This window comes from Hypanus sabinus, chromosome 10 (genome assembly GCF_030144855.1).
Source record: "Hypanus sabinus isolate sHypSab1 chromosome 10, sHypSab1.hap1, whole genome shotgun sequence".
NCBI lineage: Eukaryota > Metazoa > Chordata > Chondrichthyes > Myliobatiformes > Dasyatidae > Hypanus > Hypanus sabinus.
In genome coordinates, this window is record NC_082715.1 from 33665433 (window position 1) to 33683115 (window position 17683).

Consider the following 17683-nt stretch of genomic DNA (forward strand, 5'->3'; position numbering starts at 1 on the left):
CAAACATAAAGGATAAAACAGTACTAAATGAAAATGCCACACTCAAGTTTTACAAAGCCCGGTCCAGTTCCTTGTACCATCCATGATAAATTAGCCGGTGAGCTGATCATATGGAGGCTGGAAGAATTATTTTCAAGGTTGAGTGGAACCCATGGACCATGTCAGAGGTCCCAGAAGTCAGGGGGAATGTGTCTGTCAGGATTTGTGGTGATTTCAATGTTACCATCAACCCAATATCGAAGTAGATCAATACCCTCTGCCCAGGATAGAGGATATCTTTGCCAACCTTTCTGGAGGAAAACACTTCAGCAAAGTGGATTTAGCTGAGGCCTACCTACAGACAGCAATGGAAGAAGGGCCCAATGTGTTTCACACCACTGACGCCCACAACACTCATCTCTACAATAGGCTTATCTTTGGAGTAGCACTTGCACCCGCACTCTGGCACAGAACTATGGACCAGGTGCTGCAAGACTGCCCAAAGCTTTCCAAAAGGCAAAGGAAATGTTGACGACAGACACTGTATTCACACACAATGACTCACATGGTCCAGTGAAGCTTGCCTGATGCCTCGCCCTATGGTATAGGAGCAGTCATGTCACATGCTCTGATTGATGGGGGCAAACACTAATAGCCTTTGCATCATGTTCCCTTACCACTGCTGAGAAAAAGTACACACTGAGTTGAAGAGAGGACTTGCGTCTGGTTTGGGGTGTAAAACGTTTCAGCCTGTAATATGGGAGACAGTTTACCCTCATTACTGATCATCAACCACTAGTGCCATTTTCAATCCACAGAAGGGTGTCGCACCAACAGCAGCAGCATAAATTCAGCGATGGGCTCTGTTTCTTGGAGGACACAATTATAAGATCAATTTCAAGAGGACGACTAATCATGGAAATGCTGATGGACTGTCCCATTTACTCTTGGAAAAGGGAATCCCTGAAAAATTCACAAAAGAGGACACTCCTCTTGCAAAACCTGCAAGCCTCCTTAATGCAATTGAGTCTCCCTGTTACAGCAGAGATGACTGAAAGGAAAACCAGAAAGGACCCCGCACTATCTCAGATCTGCATGGCCCCTCAAAATGGCTGGAATGTGCAGCAGAAACTCCAGATCCCCTATTTTTACCAGTGCCAGAGTGAACTTGGTCTTGATGAGGGTTGCCTTGTGTGGGGATTAAGAGCTATTGTATCATCCATGCTGAGAACTTAAGTTTTGAAATAGCTACATACCGGTCATCTAGGCATGGTCGAAGTGAAAGCATTGACTCGAAGCTTTGTCTGGTGACCTGGGATAGATCAGTTGATTGAGCAGCTTGCCATGCACTTTTCAGGATGCCAACACGTCCAGATAAAAGGAGTCCAGAGCTTTTGGAACCACCTCCTGCAGTCCCTCAATCAACTCCTACAACCACCACAGAGGAGGCCCCAATGCCTGAGAGTGTTTCACAGCCACAAGTCTCATATGCCAGACAGAGAGTGAAAAATGTTATCTCACAAGAGTAAGAAATCCTCCACAGCGATTAAATCTTTAGGCCTGAATGGGACAATTTAAAATTTGCTGTGGTGCTGTTGATGCCCGTATATAGTAGCTGTATTCACAAATGAGAAAATCTGCAGATGCTGGAAATCAGAGTGATTCACACAAAATTCTGTAGGAACTCAGCAGGCCAGGCAGCATCTATGGAAAAGAGCAAACAGTCGACGATTCAGGTCGAGACCCTTCTTCAGGATTGAAGGGTCTTGGCCAGAAATGTCGATTGTTTACTCTTTTCCTTAGATGCTGCCTGGCCTGCTGAGTTCCTCCAGCATTTTGTGTGTGTTACCTTGTAAATATACTGTTTGATTAAGCAATCTTGTTTGTTGAAATTATTAGTTACTGGTTATATGTAAAATTATGGCATATGTCTTGATGCCACCATGTCGTAAGAGTGCACCTCGCTACAAGTAAAGTGAACTTTAGATGTATTTCTTGGGCTCCCTTTGTTTTGTTTCAATTATATTTTGTAACTCCTAACCATAAAAATAGTAAGTATCATCAGAAAACTTGCTAATTGTGCCATTTACATTCACATTCAAATTATTTGCATTGCTAATGAATAATAGAGGTCCAACATTGATACCCCACTATTCATGAGCTTCCTGTTAGAGACATGACCTTCAACCAGCACCCTTTGCTTCAGACAGACAGACAGACTGTCCTATCATTCAGCCAAATCTGAATCCTGAATCTACCTCATAGCAACCCTTGAATCCCATGTAATCTAATCTTCCAGATCAGCCTGTCATAGGTCCATATGGACAACATCACTTGCCCAATCTTCATTTATCCTGTTCATTAATCCTTGATAACCTCAAAGAGTCATCTGACATGACCTCCCATGCACAAAACCATGCTGACTCTTCCTATTGAGGCCACTGAGCTGGAATCCCATCATACACTTGGGGCCTAAACACAGTTTAAACTTCTAATTGTTCAAGTTTCAAATTATACCAAAACTGACAGTGAAACGTGATGAAGAAAAATGCTGAGCATGATCTTTTAAAAATAGTTTTAGTGTAATGACAAAAGGATTAATGAACAACCTTGCATTTAAAGGATCATAATAATAAGCAGCACACATAAAATGCTGGGGGAACTCAGCAGGCCAGGCAGCATCTACCGAAAAGAGTAAACAGTCGACGTTGTGGGCTGAGACTCTTCATCAGGAATGGGAAAAAGGATGAGAAGTTAAAGCAAGAAGCTGGGGGTGGGGGTGGGAGGGCGAAGTGCAAGGTGATACAAGGAACATATAAAATTGAGGTCTAGCAGGAAACAATGAAAGCCATGTCCAATTATCCTGTCATGGGCTGTTTCCTTTTTAGCGGTCACTTGTAAAGTGGGGATACTTTATTCGATTACACCTCTGTTGGTGTAAAGTGTCAAATCTACCTTTACAGAATGTGTGGTAGAATGAAAAACTGGAGTTAGGATTAAGAATAAACGTAACAAGGTGACAAGATTCTTCCTCGTTTCTGTTGCTGTAAAGAATCATGCCTTCTCCTTGTGGTCATGGAGTAGCAAACTGGAAAGATGGAGATAGGTTCTAAAAACATGTCAGATTTTCCCAAGTAAGCTTTGGGCCAGTTATGCCGAGAACTCAATATGAAATTGCAAACTAATCCTTTTAATTATCGTTCAATGTGTGGTTGTAAACGGTGCATTACTGTCAGGGTTGAAATTGAATCTTATGACTAATTTATTCTCTTGTGATTTTATAGTGTAGTCACCTCTCTGAAATTCCTTCTGATCTGGACACTGATACTGTTGGCAGATTTCATCCTTGAGCTCCGGTTTGAATATTTATGGCCAGGTTGGCTATTTGTCAAAGGGGTGTATGATTCCTCTCGATATCAGGGTCTTGTAAGTATAATTTACCTATATTTAGCCCTTTATATTTTGAATAAAGATTCAAAATAAATACAATTTCTCTGCTTGGGGTCCTATATGTGGCATTGTATTTGCCACTGGTAAAATAATTCAAAATTTAGCTATCACTCTTGAATCTGATTCTACGTATAGTTATTTGGTGTGTTCCTGTGATCCTAGTAAATAAACAAATGCTAATAGTTACATTATCTAGTATGGAAAATCAAATTTACATTTCTTAGTAAATTATATTTATTGGTAAATCATCTGCAAAGACCAGCATATGGTTCTATTTTTGGTACAATGCTTCAGTTGCAACATCTTTCTTCAGATCTGGTGGTTTTTTTCTTGCTTTTCTTTTACCTATGGAGATTCTTAACTTTATATTTTTGCAATTCAAATAATTATTTTAAATGGTTTCAGAATAAGTTATGTTACAAACTTCTGGTTAAGATCACGCTATTGAATGTGTGGAACAGCTTTCTGGTAGTCCAAAAGCTAGGAAATCTGACTGGAAGTATCACGAAAGATACTTTTTCTGAGGTAAATTGTGTAAAATTATTGCTGCAGACAGGTAAGGGGTGAATGAAGGCGAGGTGACTTTGCGAGATGAGCCGAGATGGTAAGTTCCAGAATCATTGCAGATGGAGTTCTGATGCCAGTACAACTGGCCTGGGAGAAAGGTTGGATCCTCTGGGTGCTGAAAGGAAAAACTGGGGCCTGGACAGAGGAGATTTGATGCCCATACAACTGGCCCATGTGTGAGGTTGAATCGCTCTGGGTGCCAAGCTGATTTGAAGAGCTTGAGAGTGGCTTTGGGGTGGGTGACAAAATCTGGGCCCAGACCAAGTTGCTGGGTGACATAGTCTAGGCCCGGATCCTTTCACTGCAGCAGTGCCTGGGTCCTGGTACGAGGTATGATACACTGTTTAAACAATTTAAATGTTGGCCCAGACCAGAGGCGAGTGTCGATTTTGTTCGCTCTCCGCAATGTTCTCTGGTCTCTCCAGGGTACCGGAGCCTTTCGCTGTTCTATCGTTTGGTCAGTTTAAATGCCAGCTCAGATAGACTGAAAAGCCAGGGCGTTGGTGGTACAAGAGAGCTGATTTTATTCATTCTCCATGATAGTCATCTCCATGGCACTGAGGCTCTGAAGACTGCCCTGGCTGCTGTGCTTCATGCCTGATAATATGATGAACTGATCAGTGAGGCTTTGGGCCTACTCTGGGCTGCTCCGGGGTTTGGATCTGAGGACTCAGTTTAGGTTCAATTATTTGCATGATTTGTATTATTTTTTTTCTTTCTCTTGCACATCGAGTGCTGGTCTTTCACTTTTCTTTTTATTCTTTTTTTCTGTAATTAGGTTCTTTCTGGTTTCTTGCTTTGTGTCTATCTGCGAGCAAGCAAACCTCAAGGTTATATAACTTGTACGTTCTTTGATAATAAATGTTCTTGAATCTTGAACTTGAAATCTGAGATGCTCAAATTTAACTTCACCATCCATAAGACCTCCTTGCTCTCATTTTATTTGAACTTTCACAAGTTTTGTCATGGTATTGGCCCAAATCAGGCATGTAAAGGTGTAAATTCACATCAACTTGTCCACTCAATTCAAACACAACTAAAATACACCCACCATGGTCTAGCCTTCAACTTCTTTACATTTGTGGAATTGTGCCAAAAATTGAAAATTTATCCCAGCGATCAGTCACTTAAAAGCATTTTTATGTATTCAAACTCATAAAGCTATTCCTTTCAATCAATGTTCCAAATTCTGAATCATTATCAGAAATGTGCACATTCCTTTAATTATGGTTTAATTAATGTGGACACAATTGTAACAGGAGCTCTCTGCTCTTGCATCGTATAGTAGTTCATTTATATCTCCTTATAGCTTCACTTCCTTCCTCCTCACATTGCCATCAGCAAACTAATTAACTGAGCTTTTATAATTAAGGCAAATTTCTTTAGTCTCTTAAGGAAGTAGAGACCCTGATAAGCATTCTTGGCTATGGTGTCGATGTAGTTGGGCCAGGAAAGGGCATTGGTAATGGCTGGGATTTTCCTTGACCCTACCTGTCAGATCTAAGTCACTTGTCTCTGACCTCCTAGACCTAGTGTATATTTCCTTCTTCTTCTTGACCAGAGCCTCAATTACTTTTCTCAACCAAGGTTCCCTGGAATTTGCCAGGTTTACCCTTCACTCCAACGTGGGTATGCGGCTTCTAGACTTTGATATCACACTGTTAAAAGTTCCTTCTTGCTTTCCTGTCAAACAGGCTCATCCAACAAGTTACAATCTCCTACTAATACAACCCTATTATTCTTATAACTATGAGTATTTTCTTTTCACACCTGCTCCTCAAATTCCCGCTGTCTATTGTGGATGGGCTAGGGACATAAGATATCTGAGGAATTGAGACAGATTGACATTAGGAAAGAAACTGATGAGTAGACTGTTAGGACTGAAGGCTAATAAATCCCCGGGTCCAGATGGTCTGCATCCGAGAGTTCTAAAAGAGGTGGCTCAGGAAATTGCGGATGCATTGGTAATCATTTTCCAATGTTCCTTAGATTCAGGATCAGTTCCTGAAGATTAGAGAGTGGCTAATGTTAACCCACTTTTCAAGAAGGGAGGGAAGGAGAAAACGGAGAACTATCGCCCTGTTAGCCTAACGTCAGTCGTGGGGAAGATGCTTGAGTCCATTATTAAGGACGAAATAGTGGCACATCTTGATGGCAGAAATAGGATTAGGCCGAGCCAGCATGGATTTACCAAGGGCAAATCATGCTTGACTAATCTGTTGGAGTTTTTTGAGGGTGTAACAAGGATGTTAGACGAGGGTAAGCCAGTGGATGTTGTGTACCTAGATTTTCAGAAGGCATTCGATAAGGTGCCACATAGGAGATTGGTGAGTAAAATCAGAGCTCATGGCATTGGGGCAGGGTTTCAACATGGATAGAAAACTGGTTGGCAGATAGAAAGCAAAGGGTAGCAGTAAATGGGTGTTTCTCGGACTGGCTGGAGGTGACTAGTGGGGTACCACAGGGCTCTGTATTGGGACCACAGCTCTTTACGATTTATGTCAATGATTTAGATGAGGCCATTGAAAACTATATCAGCAAGTTTGCTGACGATACTAAACTGGGTGGCAGTGTGACATGTGAAGAGGACGTTAGGAGAATACAGGGAGACTTGGATAGGCTGGGTGAGTGGGCAGATACTTGGCAGATGTCATTCAATGTGAATAAATGTGAAGTTATCCACTTTGGAAGCAGGAACAAGAGGGCGGAGTATTGTCTGAACGGTGTAGAGTTAGGTAAGGGAGAAATGCAAAGAGACCTAGGAGTCCTAGTTCACCAGTCAATGAAGGTGAATGAGCAAGTGCAACAGGCAGTGAAGAGGGCAAATGGAATGTTGGCCTTTGTTACAAGGGGAATTGAGTACAAGAGCAAGGATGTCCTTTTGCATTTGTACAGGGCCCTGGTGAGACCACATCTGGAATATTGTGTACAGTTTTGGTCTCCAGGTTTAAGGAAGGACATTCTGGCAATTGAGGAAGTGCAGCGTAGATTCACTAGGTTGATTCCTGGGATGGCAGGGCTGTCTTACGCAGAGAGATTGGAGAGATTGGGCTTGTACATGCTGGAATTGAGGAGATTGAGAGGGGATCTGATTGAAATGTTTAAGATAATTAAAGGATTTGATAGGATTGAGGCAGGAAATATGTTTCAGATTTTGGGAGAGTCCAGTACCAGAGGGCATGGATTGAGAATAAGAGATCAGTTATTTAAAACAGAGTTGAGGAAGAGATTCTTCTCCCAGAGAGTTGTGGAGGTGTGGAATGCACTGCCTCAGAAGATGGTGGAGGCCAATTCTCTGGATGCTTTCAAGAAGGAGCAAGAGGGACAAGGCAGGGACTGGGTATTGATAGTGAATGATCAGCCATGATCTCAGAATGGCTGTGCAGACTCGAGGGGCCGAATGGTCTACTTCTGCACCTATTGTCTATTGTCTATTGTCTATCACACAGCACAACTAGATTGGTCGTCCACTTTTTGTTTCTCAGTTCTACCCTTAAGGCTTCACTGGAATAGGGTTGTCATCTCTGTCGTGCTGTTATTCCACCCCTCCTCATTTATCTGTACTTCTGTCATGCCTGTCATATCCTAGAGTTCTAAGCTGCCACTCCTGCTCTTATTTCAGCCACATTTCCAACATGGCTATAATATCTCATATCTTAGAGCCAATCCATGTCCGTGTTTGTTCACCTTAACTGTTAAACCACGTGCATTGAAATAAATGCAGATTAAATGTATTTTTTTTCCTTGCCTTTACTGTGCATCTAGTTATCCTGAATACCAGCTACCATGGTTTTCTCCTGCTCAGAGTCCCAACCCCCTGCAAATCTTAGACCTTAAGACATGGCAGCAGAATTAGGCCATTTGGCCCATTGAGTCTACTCCACCATTCAGTCATGGCTGTTCCTCTTTTTCCCCCTCCTCAACCTCATTCCCCATATCCTTTGATGCCATGTCCAATCAAGAACCTATCAATCTCTGCCTTAAATACACTCAATGACCTGGCCTCCACAGCTGGTGGTAACCAATTCCACAAATTTAAATCCTCCCATGCAGCATTGTCTAGAATCAACTCATTCCTCCAGCATTGCTGTTCCAGACAGAAACATCACTGGAATCCCCCCATTGGAGCGGAAAATTGTCCAAATTTTCATTAAAGCCATCTATAGGGCACAAGCCAGATGTGTGGAAGAACATTCTCTACTTGCTTTCGAGAATGCCATTTTAAGGACACTCAAGAGGCAGAGAGAGCACGGCAGACCACTTGATTGGCACCTATCACATTCCCACTATCAGCTTCCAGTGGCTATGGTGCGTTCTATTTACGGCTGCTCTGCAGAACTTGCCAAGGCTTCTTTGCCAGCATGTGCCAATGATCGTAGGTGCTGTCAGAATTCTGGAAGCTCTTGCTCTCACTGCTTTTGAGAAATGAGATAGGAAATACCTTTGACGCATCGATCGTGATTTTTCACCTCCCACAGGCAATGGGTATTAACCTTGTCATGAACACTCACATTTCCTAAGGAATGAACTACAGAGGATGGAGTCTCATTAATTACATCAATATATTTTATTCATCAGACACCAGTGCCGTTCTAATGCATTAAATCACTCAGTATTGACCATCCAATGCTAGTAGGTGTAATACGAATACAATAGCATACAAAATCAACACTGTAATGAACATACATCATCTTGTCGTGGTGTGCTCAAGTGTGGAGGAACGGCAGGCTTTCTCTGTCACGCTGGCACGCTATCTCAACCCAGGAGCCGTGGACGGCAGGGTCACGACTCAACCCGGGTTGGAGGAATGGCAGAATCGCCACGAAGAGAAGAAAACAAGGAGCTAGACATAAGAATACCAACAGAGCCTCGGAGAAGCGACTGAGCGAAACTGCAGGACAAATCGTCCTGTCCAACACAATAACTCTGGTAGGGCATGATGCAAGAGACCACTTTAAATAGTCATAGAATGTAGGGAACCCATGCAAGTCACAATTACCTTGACAAGATTAAATTGAAAGCACAAGAACTTAACTGCTCTAGTTAAGATAATGATTAATAAATATAGGTACTCAAGAGCACTAGAAGCTCACTGCTCTACAGCAAGCCACAGGGCTCATGACATACAGATTATCCACAGCCACAAGAAGCTCATGGTTGAAGTTGGGATCCATTTTGAACCTGTAAGTGCTAGAGGTCCAGACTGAGCTATCTTTACTTTTGCAAGAAGCAGTGCATTTGGTGCTCCTAAATGTCACTGATACAGATCCATGATGTCAGGTAGCTCTCCGTCCCACTGGAGTATGGATCACTTGTGGCAAAGTGACGACAACCACGAATTATTATGTGCCAGTCTCACTTCACCTTCCAACAGGCAATGCCTATTTCCTGCTGTATTTACTATAGTTTGTGAGAAAGGAAACTTCCTGGAAGTTTAACAAATAATGTCCCTCTTTTACTGTTACAGTATACTGCTCCTGCTATTGTTATAAAGATATGCTGTGAGAATACTGGTCTATTTTCAGGGCTAACGGATTAATGTTTACTTTTTTTTCCTAGACTATTTCCATACTCTTTGTATGTGCAGCGTTTACCTCAGACGTGTTCTGCTTTATCTTCATACCACTGCACTGGCTTTTCTTCATTGCTAGTATATACGTATGGATTCAGTACCTCTGGAACTCAGGTAAACTATTCCAATTACAAAAGATGCTGAAAATTGAGCAAGTGTGCTTGTCAACAAACAGATGCTTAAAATACTTCTACAGACACATAAACATAAGCATATTTACCCTTATTTAAAGCACTCTATTTGGGGATTTTCAGTCTATAGCAGAGGTTCCCAATCTGGGGTCTGCTGACGTCTCGGTAAATGTTAGGTGTCCATAGCATGATAAAAGGTTGGGAACTCATGATCTAGTGCATTTTGTTTTATAAACAGTATTACGTTACAAAGATGGATTTCAATGAATATGTCAGAAGGCTTTCTATTGGAAACAAAATATATTTTAATTGGCATTAAGTTCAGCTTTTGCCAATGTTGCCAGTCAGTAAATCGAGATATGAATGAATTGTTCAGAGTAGCTCCACCACACATAGAATGGGATTCACAGATTATTCCCTTGTTAGTGCATGTCAATTTAATTAAGGCGTAATGGATATAAAATGAGTAGATGCTTGGTGTGGAACATAAACACTAACATGAGTCATTGAGCTGAATGGCTATAAGAACACGTAATCACAAAATGCAGCTTCTTTGTAATTGTTCTTTAGTAATCTTTGATAATTTACGGAATAAACTGCCAGCTGGACCAGTGAAGCTAAATCCAGTGAAATTACTCACAACTGAAGCAAGCTCTTTACTCGTTCAACTAAAAGTAAAAGGGGGACAAAATTAACAACATATCTATCCATGTATCACCTTAATGAAATCAGTGTGGTATTTTGAATAATTTTTACTTATCTTTTCCTCCCCTAACAACCATTACAAAAGAATTATATAAAAAAATAATATCACCAACTTTACAAGTTCTCCTCGTGGTCCTGAGTTTTAATTATGATTTTCTTTAAACTTTGTAATATCTTCTCCTTGGTGGGTTACTTGGAAATTAATCAGAATGATACCTGGGTTTATAAGCCTTAACTGTTAGGCTAAGTTGCATAACTTTGAACTGTATTTTTCTGTGTTGGAAGTTTGCAGAATGTCCCAAATGTGATTATTTGAATTATCAAAAAGAATCCGAGTCACTTTTCTGCAAGGGAATCCAACTGCAACAGTGCGATCTTATAGTAAAACGCTGGTCATTATGGTTGAATTATGAAGTATATTTTCACATCAAGTTTCGTGGAAACATTCAACACTTTCTGAAATCAATAATATAAAGATCTTGAGTGATGTGGATTGAAACTGGTAAATGGAGTTGTGAAATAACTGGACATTTTCAAACTGAGAGACAGAGCAGGATCACGGGGCATTGTTGAAGATTTAATCAATATTGCTGATGCTAGAAATTTGAAATAAAAACAGAAAATATTGGGAATGGTTACAAGGAGGTAGTATCAATGGAAAGAGGAGCAGAGTTGACTTTTTGGATTCAAAGACGGACTCGTTGAAGTGCCTGTAACCTCTGGTTTCTTTCCACAGGTGCTTTCTGATTTTGTTATCCTGTATGTTTATACCAAGTGGCACATAGACCTGTCCCTATGTGTATCTAGGGTAAAATACACCATAAAACAATAAGCTGCTCACAAGAATATTGCAGGAATCTGTTGCTAATAGAATTAGTTTCATGGGAAATAATTTAAAATCGAAATAAACAAAGCTACAAAACTGGTTGAAAATCTCATTCTCTGTGTCTGCTGCTCCAAATGAAAAACACTCTTGCACAAACCAGGTTAAAGATTTATCTATTTCTTTGCATTATAAAGAAATAATGGATAAATATTAAAGTACAAGGTATTACTTTTGGGGAGCAAGTGTGACCTCTGCTGGAGTAACTAAGGAAAGCAACGATGGAAGAAAACTTAAACTGAGGTTAAAACTCGATTAAATGAATGTGTGGTTTTAATTAGAGACAGAGGCATAAGTACAATTATGTCGTTGATTTTTTAAAAAAAAAACACATACAAGAGGAAACATCTGAGGTACAGAAATTGGCCCATGTTGCAGCCTTTTCTTGGGACCTGGTTCCTGCACCAGAAGGAGGGCTTGAGAAATGTCCAAATGTAGAATGTTAGGCAACCATTTGGTCAAATTGAAACCAGTTTTAGGACTGCAGCAGAAGAGGGGCTTTCAAAAAAAAAACAGAACAGCCATTGTATCTGTTCCATTCATATTTTCCATGAGAGACCCAGGTATAACATGTGGCTTATAATATAAAAAAAAATTACTTCTTTGATGGTACCTAGAGGAGCAGGAATTCATGGTTGCTTAGGAAGAATCACTGGTTGTTCCCAAAGAGACATGAAAGGACTTCAGAAACTTGTTTCTTTCTTCCTAATCTGAAAAGACCTGATTGTTGGAATGAACATAGGAACAGAATTAAGCCATTTGGCCCCATTGACTCTGCTCCGCTGTTTGATCATGGCTGATCTATTTCCTTCTCAACCAAATTCTCCTGCCTTCTCCTGTGATCTTTCTCACCTCAACCAATCAAGAACCTATTAACCTACACCTTAAATACACTCAGTGACTTGGATCCACGGCTGCCTGTGGCAATGAATTCAACAGGTTTACCATGCCCTGGCTAAAGAAATTTCTCCTCACTCCATTCTAAATGTATGTTCCTCTATTCTGCAGTTGTGCCCTCTGATCCAAGACTCCCCCTCTATTGGACCCACTGCAAATCCACTCTATTTAGGCCTTTCAACATTCAATAGGTTTCAATAAGATCCCCTCCTCATTCTTCTAAATTCTAGTGAGTACAGGCCCAAAGCTGTCAAACACTCCTGATGTTACAAGCCTTTCAATCCTGGAATCATTTTCGTGAATCTCCTTTGAACCCCCTCCAAAATCAGCACTTCCTTTCTAAGGCTACGTCCACACTACATCGGATAAATCCGTAACCAAAGCTTTTTCTCTTTGTTTTTACCCTTCGTCCACACTAAAACGACGTTTTCGTCCCCTGAAACTGGAGCTTTTCAGAAACGCTTTCCAAAGTGGGTATTTTTGAAAATGCCGGATTGGCCAGATCAGTGTGGACGGGGTAACCGGAGAGATCTGAAAATGCTGTCAGACAGCAATGCGCTATTTCATTGTTTTCTTGAATGCAGCCTAACAATTTCAGAACAGACGGCAACGAGACTGAAGCCAGAAGAGTTAGAAATGTACTCACCAAATACTTTGACCCATAATTTACTAAATAAATAAGTATACTCACTTTGCCCTGTTTACTGTCCTTGCTCGTATGAAGGTGGTTTACCTATTTATGCAAGTACTTCTCTGACAATAGATGTGTAACAGCCTAATGTAACATTGTATGGAAATACAAGATAACACTGATGCAGACATGTTTTATACATTTAACAAGGTGCTTTATTAATGCAACAGAGTTAGTCAGTTTTTCAATGTTCATCATTGGCCAGGTCAATCTGTCCGTGAACTCCCTGTCGGTTGCCTCCATATGCTCCAGTATTTGTTTTTTTTTAACTTTTAAGTTCTCCTGTATGAAAGCCAACAGCTGTCTGGCATTTTAAGTTTTTCTGGTCTGTAACGCGCACTTTTACGGCGAGATTCGACACCAAACATGTCGCTTGTTTTCGGTACATGTGTCCTGCGCATGCGCAGGAGGAGGAGATTTGCTGAAATTTCCATTTCAATGTGGATAGAGATATTTTTTAAAAACGCATAGTGTGGATGCCTATTGTTTTTACGCGAAACCGGTGTTTTCAAAATTACCCGGTCTAGTGTGGATGTAGCCTAAGACAAAGGGCTCAGAGTTGCTCCCAATATACCAAGTGAGGTCTCACCAGTGCTTTATAAAGCCTCACCAGTATGTCCTTGCTTTCATATTCCAATTTTTTCAAAGTGAATGCTAATTTCACATTTGTCTGCACAGGGGGAGCTCTGTGATCCACACCCTTAAGGAAGAGGACGGCTCAGTCGCGTCCTCGCAGACAGACATACTGAGGATCTGCAGGTCCTTCTATGCCGGTCTGTACGGAGAAAAAGCCACAGACTCCACAGCCTCCCGCAACTTCCTGTCGTCTATCACGCAGGTCTTAGACGACGGCAAGCGGGAGAGTCTGGAGCAGCCGCCGACCCTGGACGAGCTGACTGGCTCCGTCCGTTCCTTTGAGTCGGGTAAGACTCCCGGAAGTGACAGCTTACCGGTCGAGTTGTATTCGGCTCCGTGGAACCGGATGGGCCCCGACCTGCTGGAAGTGTACAACGCTACGCTCCTGGCCGGCAGCATGTCAGAATCCATGAGGAAGGGCATCATCACCCTCATCTACAAGCAGCAGGGGGAGAGGGAAGACATTAGAAATTGGAGGCCCATCTCACTCCTGAATGTGGACTACAAGATCCTGTCCAAGGCTGTCGCCAACAGGGTCAAGTCTGCACTGGAGCAGGTGATCCACACGGACCAAACCTGTGCTGTACCGGGCAGGAAGATCTCAGACAGCCTCGCGCTGCTGAGGGACACCATCGCCTACGTGCAGGACGGGGGGTGGACGCCTGCCTGGTCAGCTTGGACCAGGAGAAAGCCTTCGACAGGATATCACACACGTACATGGCCGATGTACTCTCCAAAATGGGATTTGGGGAGGGAATCCGGAATTGGATCAAACTGCTCTACACGGACGTCTGTAGCGCAGTCTGGGTCAACGGGTGGGAAACAGACAGCTTCCCCATCAGGTCTGGAGTCAGGCAGGGCTGCCCTCTCTCCCCTGTCTTGTTCGTGTGCTGCATAGAACCCTTTGCCGTAGCCATCAGGAGGGATGGGAACATAGGAGGGGTGACGCTGCCAGGCAGTGGAGGGACCCAAGTCAAAACCTCCCTGTACATGGACGACGTCACCGTCTTCTGTTCTGATCCGAGGTCAGTTCGCAGGCTGATCGGCACCTGTGAGCAGTTCGAGCAGGCGTCGGGGCCAGGGTCAACCGCAAGAAGAGCGAAGCCATGCTCTTCGGCAACTGGCCCGACCGATCCAGCGTCCCCTTCACCATCAGGGCTGATCACCTGGGGGTGTTGGGGATCTGGTTCGGAGGGGCCGAGGCGTGCAACAAGAACTGGCAGGAGCGGACTGTCAAGGTGAAACAGAAACTGGGGCTGTGGGGAGGGCACTCCCTATCGATAGCGGGCAAGAACCTGGTCATCAGGTGTGAGGTGCTCTCAGGGTTACTGTACTTGGCGCAGGTGTGGCCAGTCCCCTGCTCCTTCTGCTCGGAAATCACCCGAGCCATCTTCAGATTCATCTGGGGTCAGACGGACCACCATGTACAAGTCCCAGGACAACGGAGGCAAAAACGTCCCCAATGCCGCCCTCACCCTGATGGCCAGCTTCGTTTGTGGCTGCATCAGGTTGTGTGTGAATCCCAGGTACGTGGGTACCAAGTACAACTATGTGCCCAGGTTCTACCTGTCACCTTGGCTACAAAGGATGGGTCTGGCCCCTTTCCCACGCAACACCCCTGTCAGCTGGTCGTTGTTGCCATATCTGTCCTTTGTAGAGAAGTTCTTTCAGGTCAACACCTTTGACCACAGGGCCATCAGGCAGTGGTCAGCACGTAAGGTCCTGCAGGCACTGCAGGAGAAGGACGAGATGGACACAGTGGGGTGGTTCCCTGAGCAGACTGTCCAGTTCATCTGGCAAAATACCTCATCGCCAGACCTCACCAACAGGCACCAAGACCTTGCCTGGCTGGTGGTGAGAGGGGCCCTCCCAGTCAGATCCCTCCTGTACACCCGGAACGTCGTCCCCACACCCCTCTGCCCACGGGAGGACTGCAGTGAGGAGGAGTCGGTGACCCACCTCTTTGCACACTGTGGGTTTGCGGAGAAGGTGTGGAGGAGGATGGAAGGGACAGTGTCGAGGTTCATCCCCAGCAGCTGCGTAACAGAGGACTCTCTGATCTACGGGCTGTTCCCTGGGACGCGCACTGAGACCAACACCCGGTGCTGCTGGCAGATCATCAACTCAGTGAAAGATGCTCTTTGGTCAGCCCGAAACTTGATGGTCTACCAGCACACGGAGATGTCCGTGAGGGAATGCTGCCGACTGGCACATTCTCGGCTACAGGAGTACGTGCTGAGGGACACACTCAAACTCGGTGCAGCCACCACAACGACTCGGTGGGGAAGGACCACAGTCTAGGGTTCTTCTCCCGTGGGAGTTGAGGGGTGGGGGGGGGGGTGGGGGTATACCCCCTGAATGTAAATATGAAAGAACAAAGTGCCACGTGGGTGGCAAAACTTTTGAACTTTGAAAATGTAAAGACAGTAATGTGCCCAACTGTAAAGAATTAAAAGTCTTTGAATGGTTATTGTATATAATTTTATTTTTGAATAAAGTATATTTTGTTAAAAAAAAAATTGTCTGCCTCACCACCGACTCAGCCTTAAGTTGACCTTTAGGAAATCCTGTGCGACGTCTCCCAAGTCCCTTTGCACCTCTGATTATTGAATTTTATCCCCATTTTAAAAATACCCTACTTTTATTCCTTTGACCAAGATGTATTATCATGCATTTCATGAGACTGAGACATCACCTAACACTTTTTTACCGTTCCTCCTACTCTGTTCAAGTTCTTCTGCAGCTTCCCTGCTTCCTCTGCACTACCTGCTCCTCCACCCAGCTTTGTATCATCTGCAAATCTGGCCACAATGTCATCAATTCTGTCATCCAAATCATTGACCCAGAACGTGAAAAGATGCAGTCCCAATACAGACATTGTGCCAATCAGAAAAGGCTCCCTGTATTCCCACTTTTTGCCTCCTGCCAATGCTCAATTTAAGCTAGTATTTTTCCTGTAATACTGTGGGCTCTTAGCTTGCTAAGAAGCCTCTTATGCGGCACCTTGTCAAAGGGCTTCTGAAAATCCAAATACACAACGTCCACTGATTTTCTATTCTGCTTGTTATTTCCTCAAAGGATTCCAAAGGATTTGTCAGACAAGATTTTCCCTTATCATGTGCCTCCAAGTACCCTGTAACCATAATAAGATCATAAGACATAGAAGCCGAACTAGGCTATTTGCCTGATTGAGTCTGCTCTGCCATTCAATCATGGCTGATCCTTTTTTTCCCCTCCTCAGCCCCAATCTCTGGCCTTCTCCCTGTAACTTTTGATGTCGTGGCCAATCAAGAACCTATCTATTTCTGCACTTAATACACCCAATGATCTGGCCTCCTCATCTCCCTGTGGTAACAGATTCCATAAATTCACCACCCTTCAGCTAAAGAAATTCCCTGCACCTCTGTTTTAAATGGATGCCCCTCTATCTTGAAGCTGTGCCCCCTTGTTCTAGATTTGCCCACCATGAGAAACATCCTTTTCATGTCCATTCTGTCTAGGCCTTTCAACATTGCAAAGGTTTCAATGAGATCCCCTCTCATCCTTCTAAATTTCAGTGAGTACAGACCCAGAGCCATCAAACGTTCCTCATAAGATAAACTTTTCATTCCCAGAATCATCTTTGTGAACCTTTTCTGAACCCTCTCCAATGCCAGTACATCTTTTCTTCGATGAGGAGCCCAAAACTGTTCACAATACTCAAGGTGAGACCTCACCAGTGCCTTATAAAGCTACAACATCACATCCCTGCTGTTACATTCTAGACCTCTGGAAATGAATGCTCACATTGCATTTGCCTTCCTCACCACCGACCCTGCCTGAAAGTTAAACTTTAGGATGCTTTGCGTAAGGACTCCCAAGTTCCTTTGCATCTCAGATTTTTGGATTTTCTTGCCCTTTAGAAAATAGTCAGCCAATTTATTTCTACTATCAAAGTGCTTGACCATGCATTTTCCAACATTGTATTTCATTGGCCACTTCCTTGCCCATTCTCCTAATCTGTCTAAGTCCTTCTGCAACCTACCTGTTTCGTCAACACTACCTACCCCTCTACCAATGATGGTATCATCTGCAAACTTGGCAACAAAACTATCTGTTTCCTCATCCAAATCATTGGTCTACAGTATAAAAAGAAGCAGTCCCAACCCCGACACCTGCAGAACACCACTAGT

General features: G+C 43.3%; 1 protein-coding gene across 1 annotated transcript in view; it reads left to right on the top strand.

Annotated features, from left to right (window-relative positions):
• The first annotated feature begins 1922 nt into the window (after positions 1-1922).
• LOC132400421 (macoilin-like) overlaps positions 1923-17683 on the top strand; it is a 70640-nt gene continuing 54879 nt past the window's right edge. Inside the window, exons 1-3 of the mRNA XM_059981359.1 lie at positions 1923-1927; positions 3264-3405; positions 9556-9682. Of these exons, the coding sequence (XP_059837342.1) occupies positions 1923-1927; positions 3264-3405; positions 9556-9682 (274 nt within the window). The remainder of the gene's footprint in view (positions 1928-3263; positions 3406-9555; positions 9683-17683) is intronic.